The 11,966-nt window shown below is 37.2% G+C and overlaps 1 protein-coding gene across 1 annotated transcript; it reads right to left on the bottom strand.

The window, feature by feature from the left end:
* Nucleotides 1–610: 610 nt before the first annotated feature.
* On the bottom strand, nucleotides 611–10,719 carry LOC123557702 (uncharacterized). The gene is made up of 2 exons (XM_053535179.1): nucleotides 10,521–10,719; nucleotides 611–3,389 (listed from the first exon to the last, which is right to left on the bottom strand). Exons 1-2 carry the CDS (start codon nucleotides 10,666–10,668, stop codon nucleotides 3,172–3,174), a joined length of 366 nt encoding a protein of 121 aa, XP_053391154.1. The 5' UTR covers nucleotides 10,669–10,719; the 3' UTR covers nucleotides 611–3,171.
* Between the last annotated feature and the right edge of the window lie 1,247 nt (nucleotides 10,720–11,966).

Raw genomic sequence — 11,966 nt, 5'->3', positions numbered from 1 at the left:
ACTAGTGTAAAATAGGTAAGTTCTGGTATAGAATCCAGTAGTATTTTAAGTTAACAGGCCATGGTTAACCAACTGAAATACAGATGTAAAATCGTGTTCTTGAGTGTTTAAGGTAATTGACTATGAATCACTTTCCCTCACCGATGTGGGTTTGAGCCTCACTCTGAACAATGAATTTTGCATGTTACCTTTCAAACAGGTGTCCTTCGAACATGCTGCCTCCACTCGTGTCACTTTATGCATATTTTTGACTTAGTCAAGGGCCATCACTCTTGTTTAGCTGTTTGAAATCAAAATAAAAATACCAGGTGAACAACTTCACATACTGAGTAATAATCATGTGTAGTTTGATGACTCCAGACCAAATACTTTTTGAAACATGAACACCACAAATTTGAACAGACAGACAGATATAAAAAGGTCAAATTCAACTGCCCCTTTCCCTTTAAAACTTCGGGTGGCACAAACACAAGAATTTTTCAATACAATATGACAGTATAAAGATCATGGTTAAATTTGAAAAATAATAACTAGATAATTGCTGTCAAAATATTTGCCATAAGTGCATGACACATTTATAAAACGTACTTGATATACAAATCAACAAAAATTCCAATTTTAACAAATTTATTTCCCTTCTGAAAGAACAATTCAAATATGTAGTTAAACTTGAATTATTTTTCAAACAACCATAAATACAGAAGTCCATAGTAAAACCAATAGCATGACTGCAGCTACAATACTATCAAGGTTAAAATACAAGTATCAACAGACATACAACTGTCCTCAGTCCAGACCAACAACTAGGTGTGAATAAGGTGTAGAACCTATTTATGGGGTCTTACATGTCAGAAGCTGCAAGCAAAAATGATTGTATGGGATTTTTGACTGTACAGAAATAGCATTTTATTTGTAGCCGATTTTAACAAAAATAACAGGAGGGATACTGTCAGACCCTAAAATGCACGCATGTGTAAAAGCCTTCAAGGTACAAGTGAAGAGCGACATTTATATAAATATCAGGGTTCTTGCAATTAACAGTTTAAAAGGAGATATTCAAAGTTCATTTCATGTTGGCCTATATTACATACATGTCACACACATGGGCATGTTCACTTTTGATCCAAGGGCAATAATTTGAACAATAACGGTAGACAGTCAATTCCTCATACACCTTAAAACTCAAATAAACAATTGTATTAAATTGTTTTAAACAGCCTGTAATTTCTGACAAGAACATTTTTAATGTTTCTAATATATACACAATTGAAAAGGAAACATGAGGGCCATGATGTCCCTATATTGCCCACCAGTGTTGATCTGGCCTACTGACCTAGGTTTTGATCCCACATGACCCAATTTAGACCTTCACCTAGAGATTATGAAGACAAACATTCTGACCAAGTTTCATAAAGATTGGGTCACAACTGCTACCTCTAGAAAATTCACAAGCTTTTCCTTTGATTTGACCATGTGACCTAGTTTTTGACCCTACATAACTCAGTCTCAAACTTAACCTAGAAGTTTTCCAAGACAAACATTCTGATTAAGTTTCATAAAGACTGAGTCACAACTGTTGCCATTAAAGTGTTCACAAACTTGATTTGACCATGTGAAGTGGTTTTTGACCCCAAATGACCCAGATTCAATCTTGACCTAGAGATTATCAAGACAAACTTTCTGACCAAGTTTCATAAAGAGCGAGTCACAACTGTGGTCTATAGTGTTCACAAGCTTTTCCTTTGATCTGGCCTACTGACCTAGTTTTTGACCCCATAGGACCCGGTTTGGACCTTGACATAGAAATCATCAAGATAAACATTCTGACCAAGTTTCATAAAGATCGGGTCACAACTGTGGCCTCTAGAGTGTTCACAAGCTTTTCCTTTGATCTGGCGTACTGACCTAGTTTTTGACCCAACATGACCCAGTTTCAAAGTTACCTATAGATCATCAAGAAAACATTCTGACCAAGTTTCATAAAGATTGGGTCACAACTGTGGAGTGTTCACAAGCGTTTCCTTTGATTTGACCGGATGACCTAGTTTTGACCCCAGTTGACCAAGATTCAAAATTGACATATACATTATCAAGAAAACATTCTGACCAAGTTCATAAAGTATGACTCTCAACTGTGGTCTCTAAAGTGTTCACAAGCTTTTCTTTTAATCTGGCCTACTGACCTAGTTTTTGACCCCACATGATCCAGGTTCGAACTTGACCTAGAGATCATCAAGGCTACATTCTGACCAAGTTTCATATAACTGGGTCACAAATGTGGCCTCTAGAGTGTGCACTAGGCAAATGTTGACCGATGACGGACGGCAGACAATGAACTGCCACAATAGCTCACCTTGAGCACTTTGTGCGCTGGTGAGCTATAAATGACTATTCCCTCTAGCAGCCATGTTTAATGACCAATCATATTAGTTTGAACAGTCTTGGTAAAGGTCACACAAGAGTAATTTCTGTGAAATCATTTTAAAAAGGCTAAGAAATTTTTTTAAAGTTTCCACTGTATTCATAAAGAGAAAAGTGACCTTGCACTCTTGTGGCCATGTTTTTTGAAAATTAGAAAAATCTGAACAAGCTTTGTAGAACGTCACTGAAGGACCCTTTGTCTGAAAGTATGTTGAAATCAGGCTAGTAGTTTCATAAAAAATTTTTTCTTAAAATTTCTTATATACTAGTTTACATAAAGGGAAAATTGTTCATGCTCAAGGAATATTACACCTGTGACTTTCCACATTGAATTCATTAAACTTATTAAATAAAATTGATAAAATGGTTGGTAAAGCCACCCATTGTTTTATTCAACTCGTTTAATATATTCAATTTGAAAAGATGTTCATGTAAAATCCTCTATCTTTTCTATTTGACAGCTTGTACCTGCATTTGTCTTTATTTTCTGTATTACCAAGTGTCATACTATAATTCCTAAAATATTTACAGATATGAATAAGACTGTTTTGTTTCACAAGATACACTCACTATAAAATCCTATGAATTTCTAGGTTCTGGCAGACTTTACAAATACCACTTCAGTCAGCTTTCCAAGCTGCAAATACACACTGTCATGGCTGTAATATTTGAGCTCATCTCTAGAACACAAAGGAAGGATTTTTGTTGTTACTATAATAATGTTCCAAATCTATTTCTAAATTATCAGTACTATGCTGAGTCCATTTCTTTACGCTTCCTGGCATTTATCATATTGTGTACCGCAAATTTAATTTTAGTCCATGGGTACTTTGAAAAAGTTGGATTTTGTTTAACAAAGTTTACAACGTCAGGTTTTCCTGGCACTTTTGCAAGTCTGATTTCTTTCAAGAATCCTGCCTCCACTGCCTGTCTTTCAGCTTCTGTAAAGAAAATCCTCCGCTTCGTGGCTGAAGTATAAATGATAATTAGTTGAAGCACACTGTGTCTGCAAACTTGCAATAATAATATAATTGAGCCGAATCATGAGAAAACCAACAGTGCATTTGCAACCCGCATGGATCCAGTCCAGACTGTGTGAGGATCCATGCTGTTCGCTAACAGTTTCTCTAATTGCAATAGGCTTTGAAAGTGAACAGCATGGATCCTGACTAGACTGCATATATGTGCAGGCTGGTCTGGATCCATGCTTGTCTCAAATGCACTATGTTGGTTGTCACATGGCACGGCTCATATCTAAATGTTCAACACAATATCATCATTGAGATAATTATTTGTTTATGACCTTCATTCAGGAAGTATTCTTAACCCTCCTCTAGCTTAACATTAGTAATTCTGCCATTGTGACCAGTGTAGATGGTGATCAGCCTGCACATGCATGCAGTCTGATCATGATCTGCACTGTTCGCCATTCAGTCAGTGTTCTTCTAAAATTTTGGTTATCACCCTTTTATACAGTTGATGGTTCTTTCAAAATTGAAAGAAGGACCAGTTCAGTATAGAAATTTAGCAGGGTAAGGGTTCAAAATATGAGACAGCAGTGCAGTGTTGGTGTTAAGTGCTGGTCATTCAAAGGACTTCCAGTTATACTGCCTGTCTGTGCATAACAGTATACTGTTGAAAGTGGCCATTAATCACATAATAATATATAATCAGGCGCGTAGCTACCTATATGCAAAAAATGCAGTTGCGTACACATGGTCCTCAAGAATTAAAAAAACAAAATGTCTAAAAATGTAACAAGAGCTCGTCGAACACGAAATGCCCCCCTTGATGCATTCAGTAATTGCACAAGGAACAGAAATTATATGCTCACTGTAAACAAAAGTTCTACCGTTCTGGTTCAATCTGACCTAGGATTTTAACCTATTAACCTAACAAGAGATCACAGAGTGATCTTGGCGCCCACCACTGAGCCATTTTTGAATGTTCCAAATTTCAAGACTAGCTCAAGGTCAAAATCAAGGTCAAATTTCATATCGGTATAAAACATTGTGCATGTGGTCCAAATTTGAAAGCTGTGGCTTGAGAAATGTGAAAGTAGGTCACTAGATCAATTTCAAGGTCAAAGTTCATTTCGGTAGACAGAACTATGCATGACTGTGCTTCAAATTTGGAGACTGTAGCTTGAGAAATGTGAAAGTAGGTCACTAGGTCAAAATCAAGGTCAAATTTTATTTTGAAACACAAAACTGTGCGTGTGGTCCAAATTTGAAGCCTGTACCTTGAGAAATGTGAAACTAGGTCAATCTCAAGATCAAAGTTCATTTCGGTACACAAAACTATGCTTGTGGTTCAAATTTTGAAGGCTGTAGCTTGAGAAATGTGAAAAAAAAAGGTCACTAACTTCAAATCAAGGTCATATTTTATTTCGAAACACAAAACTAAGCATGTGGTCCAAATTTGAAGTCTGTAGCTTCAAAAATGTGAAAGTAGGTCACTAGGTCAATAACAAGGTCAAAGTTTGTTTCGGTACACAAACCTATGCAGGTGGTCCAAATTTTAAGGCTGTAGCTACAGAAATGTGAAAGTAGGTCACTAGGTCAAGATCAAGGTCAACTCATGTCAAGCTTCCTCTTGCCACTCAGAACTATACATGTGGTCCAAATTTGAATGATGTAGGTTATGGCCATAAAGATTCTAAGGTTTTTGCCTATACAAGTCTTTATGAACCATGTGACTCCCGGGGCGGGGCCATATTTGACCCTAGAGGGATAATTTGAACAAACTTGGTAGAGAACCACTAGATGATGCTACATTACAAATATCAAAGCCCTAGTCTTTGTGGTTTGGTCAGGAAGATTTTCAAAGTTTTTCCCTATATAAGTCTATATAAACCATGTGACCCCCAGGGCGGGGCCATATTTGACCCTGGGAGAATAATTTGAATAATCTTAGTAGAGGACCACTAGATGATGTCATATACAAAATATCAAAGCCCTAGGCCCTGTGGTTTTGGACAAAAAGATCAGAAACCGTTTAACTGTTCCTGGTCAATGTGACCTTGACCTTTGACCTAATGACCTCAAAATCAATAGGGGTCATCTGCTGGTCATGACCAACATCATTATCAATTTTCCTGACACTTAGGCCCAAGCGTTCTTGAGTTATTGCCCAGAAACCATTTTCCTGTTCCTGGTCACTGTGTCCTTGACCTTTGACATACTGATCTCAAAATCAATAGGGGTCATCTGCTGGTCATGACCAAGCTCCCTATAAACTTTCATGACCCTAGGCCTAAGCGTTCTTGAGTTATCATCCGGAAACCATTTAACTGTTCAGGGTCACTGTGACCTTGACCTTTAACATACTGACCTCAAAATCAATAGGGGTCATCTGCTGGTCATGACCAACCTCCCTATCAACTTTCATGATCCTAAGCCAAAGTGTTATTGAGTTATTATCCGGAAACCGTTTAACTATTCAGGGTCACTGTGACCTTGACCTTTGACATACGGACCTCAAAACTAATAGGGGTCATCTGCTGGTGATGACCAACCTCCTTATCAACTTTCATGATCCTAGGCCCAAGCATTCTTGACTTATCATCCGGAAACGGATTGGTCTACATTCCGACCGACCGACAGACCGACCGACATCTGCAAAACAATATACCCCTCCTTCTTCGAAGGGAGGCATAATAAAAAATGAAGGGGGAGGGGTATGTCGATATATTTCCGTTCTTTCAGAAGAATTCTTAACAGTGATCTTTGTCGCGCTTTCAATGTAATGAAGTACATGTACATATTAAGTATAGGAAGGCATCATTCTTGAAAAGTTTCTTCACCGTGAATTTTAAATATGACCGAATGCCAGTCAGATGGTCTGTCTTATCCAGACGTTCTACATGGGAATCTGAGCCTACATGACGAAGTTAGGTACAAAGTTCTCGGGGCATACACTTAACAAATTTTCTAACGCTACCAGTAGTTTCGCTATAATGTTAAAACTACCGCCGTCCAAAAATAATTCAGTGAAAGTTTCAGGACAGTTAAAGGAATATCAGACATTGTTTGAAGGAAAACTAACTAACAACAAACACTGCTTCCAATATAGTTCTCAGTCGATTTAATAAACATGTAAATTGTTATCATCATCTTTGGACATTATGTAAATATAAAATTTTCAACCACATGACGCGTGATGTTCCGTCTCAAGAAAATATGCGTGCATGTATTAAAATTATCAACTTTAAAGCTTGTTTAAAGCTCAACTTTGCATATCTGAATATTCAAAAACCTCCAGTATTTCAGTCACGTACTATCATGATTCAATTTATTTTAAATTTGCAAGAATATTTCGAATGAAAACCGTTAACATTCGGGCTAGTAACTACTGTAGCATAATTATTGTCTAAATTTGCGACTTTGAAAAAGCTAGGGTTTCATCGGATTAGTGATACTATTTTAGCCTTATTTCATTGTTCATTTTGTATCAAACGTTGTCTTATACATTGTTCTAAATTCCCTGGAAAATGTATTCATTTTTTTTTTGTTTTTGTTTTTTTGTGGTAGTTTAAAAGTTATTGCGAAAAGGCTACTGGTAGCGTAAGAAAAGTTAAGTGATACGGGGTTAATTTACGACAGAAGTAGAAAAATCGAAATTGAACGTTCTACAGGACGGTTGATTTGTATTTAACATGAAATAATATTTCATTTTGGTAAAATATTTTAAAGGATTCAAAATTTTAGGCTCTTTTTTTCCAAATCTATAAAGAAGTAGCCGTAAAGAGAGTCTTTTGGTTTACACCTGAAATTCAGTGTTAGTAAGTATGGGTTTAGTCTGTTTTGATCATAAAAATGTTTAATAGGTAATGACGAATGCATTAGATACATTTTGATGAAAGAAAATTCGCTGATATGATCAGCATTTTAGGCAAAATTCCTTACTTTAACGATTTTCGTGTCAATTTGTGACTTTCATTTTTGTAGTGTTCGTCTTATAAAGCATACAGTTCTATGTAAGTGGAGCGTTTTGAAAGCGGTTCAGTGTATTAACTGGAAACATAATAATCTAGTTGAAATATTTAATCAAACACTGTTGCCACTGGGCGGGTGCCATTGAGACAGATATTCCATTCAGCTTGCCAGACACCATTAAAGCTGCCCACCAAGACCTATTTCCGTCCATCTATATTGTACTCTGTATTCTTGCTAGTATTCCAGTATCAACAGCTACACTGAACGATTATTCAGTGTATTGAGACGAGTAGACATACTTGCGGAACACAGTGACCACTGACAGGCTATATGGAATTGGGCTGTTAAACGTTTACCGGGAAAAGGAATTGAACAGCAAGTCTGTTCTAGACAACTTCACTAGAGGGAAGAATAGGAAATTGGCGCTTATTTTTGAATTAACTGAAACATGTTGTTAAATGCCTGTACGTCGGGTTTATGTTGTTCTTTGTTTTTTCTAGTGCGACGTAACCACTGTATTTAAAACATTCGTCAATTCAACATTCTACCATCAGAATAATTTATACAAATTGAAGTTATACTACTAAATTTAAGTTAACATTATTTACCAAGCCGAAATATCTTCTTTTTTTTGTGAAATTAATTTACTTTTTTTTAATTCATTATTTGTGGAGAAACGTTATTAGAAAGACATCGCGGAAGTGAGCATTTAAATGTTTTCTTTACATTTTTTGAAACGAAAAATATTTAAGTGTCAATTGCTTGTAATGTCCAAAAATCCACTTTGAAAAATAAATGTTATTACATGAAACCCTGGTATTTAACACGTTTTGTTGACTCTTTTTCTTGTGAAAATATTCCCAGATTGCACCAAAAACATTCTAGGAAACGAAAAAATTTCGAGGAAGCATGCCTTCAAACCCCTCTAGAATGCTTGCGTACACATTCTCCAAGGCCTACCTAAGCCCCTGCTAATCATTTAATTTAGTTGGCACTAAATGTCATGGTTTTGATAAAAACGACTATTTCATGGGAATATTATGAATTTATGGAATTAACTTTTGCATGTAAAATAAATGAGAATTTTACTTGTTTATAAGGATTTAATTATGTGGACTGACTCATCCACAAAATAAACATAAACTAAAGCTGCTTTTGAGAAAAGCGCAGGTCTCCCTCAACTGCCTTATCATCTAAATAGTAACTTGGTTTTTATATACTGTTACTCACTACAGATATACCTCTGAAGAGTAAAAAGGCTGAATTTAGGTAATTCAAGGGCCATAATTCTTAAGTGCCTCAGGCTTATTTAGCTAGTTCATGAACTTGACTGTGTAGTTATAGTAAAAAACATTTGGTTTAAGTTTGGTGAAGAACCTATGAGAAATGTTCGACTTAGAGTGCAGACAGGTGTAAAAAGGCCAATTTTCGGTATTACAAGGGCCATAATTCGAAGAGTCTGAGCCAATTTGGATAGTTATCAAACTTGGCTAAGGACTTATGGTCAAACACATTTTGTTCAAATTTGGTGAAGATCAGATGAGAAATGTTCGGCTTTAAGAGTTCAAACAAAATTGGGGCCTCTGTGGCCGAGTGGTTAAGGTCGCTGATATCAAAACACTTGCCCCTGATCGATGTGGGTTCGAACCTCACTCAGGGCGTTGAATTCTTCATGTGAGGAAGCCATCCGGCTGGCTTAGGGAAGGTTGGTGGTTCTACCCAGGTGCCCGCTCATGATGAAATAATGCACGGAGAGGCACCTGGGGTCTTCCTCCACCATTAAAGCTGGAAAGTCGCCGCATGACCTAAAATGTGTTGGTGCGACGTTAAACCCAACCAATAATAAAAAAACAAGAGCTGTCTCCATAGGATGACACATGCCCCCGATGGCACTTTGAATGAATAGTTATGGCCGATGTTAGAGTTTAGGACCTTTGACCTACGGAGCTGGGTCTTGCGCGCGACACGTCGTCTTACTGTGTCACACATTCATGCGTAGTTATTTTAAAATCCATGCATGATACAAAGATATGGACCGGACACGCCCATCAATGCACTTTCATGAAAAATTACCTTTAACGTCTAAGTGTGACCTTGACCTTGGAGCTACGGACCTGGGTCTTGCGCGCGACACGTCGTCTTACTGTGGTCCACATTCATGCCAAGTTATTTGAAAATCCATCGATGACAAAGATATGGACCGGACACGCCCATCAATGCACTATCCTTTAATGTCTAAGTGTGACCTTGACCTTTGAGCTACGGACCTGGATCTTGCGCCCGACACGTCGTCTTACTGTGGTACATATTCATGCCAAGTTATTTGAAAATCCATCCATCGATGACAAAGATATGGACCGGACACGCCCATCAATGCACTATCCTTTAATGTCTAAGTGTGACCTTGACCTTTGAGCTACGGACCTGGGTCTTGCGCGCGACACGTCGTCTTACTGTGGTACACATTCATGCCAAGTTATTTGAAAATCCATCCATCGATGACAAAGATATGGACCGGACACGAAAATTAAGGACAGACTGACAGACCGACAGACTGACAGATGGTTCAAAAACTATATGCCTCCCTTCGGGGGCATAAAAACACACAGACAGACAGACAGACAGATGCACACACACGGAGACAGGAGTAAATTAATGTCTCCCACACCACTGTGTGGTGGGAGATATAATTATTCTTTCATTTAATCTTTTTGTCTGATAGGGCCCTAATGGAACTTAACCAAGATCTTGATTTCATACGTGTTTAAGTATGATTAGGTAAGGTTCAGGGTAAACTATGTCCAATATACATTTTGACTGGATTTTAGAAAATAAAATATATGACACAATCAAATGCTTCTAGACCTGTAATAAAAAACACTCTTGACCACACACATTGCATTCAGGATCTGTTAAGATTAAATGTGTTTTCTTGTGTTTGATCAAGGGTCTATCAAACAGAGGCAACAGCTTCACATTCTGGTTTGATCAAGTTCATAACTGAATTCAACTTCACCTTGTGGCCATAACATACATTCTCTCCTGTGATAGCACTTCAAGTGTTGTTGGTCGAGTGTAAACAAACAAAACAAAAACATCCAATGACCCTAATAGTTCACCTTAAAGACTACATACTAAAGGGAGGTAACAAAGTCAAAATACCTGACTTAGAAGCTGATTTATTTGTTACATCCATAGTTGAGGTGCTCCTTCTAGCTTTCCCATTTTCTACTCTCTGTTTTTTTCTTGCTGGTTCAGTTTCTGCAAAAGTGTAAGATAAATGAAAGGCGGTCCACACTTGTAATCCCATTACTTTAGCTGCATTATTGTTTACTTTTACAAAGGTTATTCAATAAAATCTAAAAGAAGATCCCTTACAAGCATAGAAAGCAACCAAGCAAAATAATAGCAGACTCAGCTTGAAAGAGCCTGCTAATGAGAGGTAAATAATAGCAGACTCAGCTTGAAAGAGCCTGCTCATGAGATGTAAATAATAGCAGACTCAGCTTGAAAGAGCCTGCACTTGAGACGTAAAGGATAGCCCAACACCCCTCATGACCCTAGCACTGGCTTAAGTGAAATTCTATTATACAGATATTGACTCCATTATCCTAAAAGATCAGAAAGTATATAATATTACTGAATAACAAATACCAGTAGCTGCAATGAACTCAGTTAGTTTTTTATACTTGCTCGGAATATGCCCTTCATGTGATGCCCCCAACCCCCCTCCACCACACTTACATGTATAAATGTCAGTAAGGCTATTCTAACAAAGTGTTTACAGCTGTCCAAACTTTCATCAATACATAAGAGATTTCAATTAAGAACAGGAGCCGTCTATGGACAGCAATGTCTGACTATTCAACAAACTTAAAATTAAAGAGAGTTAAATGAATGAATATACAATGTATAAGTCGAAGAAAGGTCAGAACTTATTTTGTAACAATGCAAAACATTTATGAAACCTGAGCAATGTATTTCAGATCACCACAGTGAAAAAGTATATGAAGTTTTAATTCATTCTCTATAGTGAGTACCGAGTACAGCTTAAATTAACAAGAGGACCATGATGGTCCTGAATCGCTCACCTCTTCCCACATGATCCAGTTTTGAGTATGACGTCGTTTTTTTCTATTATTTGACATAGTGACCTAGTTTTTGAGCTCATGTGACCCAATTTTGAACTTGACCTAGATATTATCAAATTAAAATTCTGACCAATTTTCATGAAGATCCATTGAAAAATATGGTCTCTAGAGAGGTCAAAAGGTTTTTCTATTATTTGACCTATTGACCTAGTTTTTTAAGGTACGTGACCCAGTTTCAAACATGACCTAGATATCATCAAGGTGAACATTCTGACCAATTTTCATGAAGATTCATTCAAGGGTATGGCCTCTAGAGAGGTCACATGGTTTTTCTATTTCAAGACCTACTGACCTAGTTTTTGATCGCAGTTGACCCAGTTTCAAATTTGACCTAGATATCATCAAGATAAACATTCAGACCAACTTTCATACAGATCCCATGAAAAATATGGCCTCTAGAGAGGTCACGTTTTTTCATTATTTGACCTACTGACCTACTTTTTGATGGCACGTGACC

Source organism: Mercenaria mercenaria, unplaced genomic scaffold (genome assembly GCF_021730395.1).
Source record: "Mercenaria mercenaria strain notata unplaced genomic scaffold, MADL_Memer_1 contig_4581, whole genome shotgun sequence".
Taxonomy (NCBI): Eukaryota; Metazoa; Mollusca; class Bivalvia; order Venerida; family Veneridae; genus Mercenaria; species Mercenaria mercenaria.
This window is presented reverse-complemented; position numbering and strand designations above follow the sequence as displayed.

Excerpts from the sequence above, each read along its gene's own strand:
- LOC123557702 (XM_053535179.1), bottom strand. The coding sequence starts at position 10,668 with ATGGGATTACAAGTGTGGACCGCCTTTCATTTATCTTACACTTTTGCA. Across the intron at positions 3,390-10,520 it reads TAAATCAGCTTCTAAGTCAG|CCACGAAGCGGAGGATTTTC; the intron begins GTATTTTGACTT and ends TTTATACTTCAG.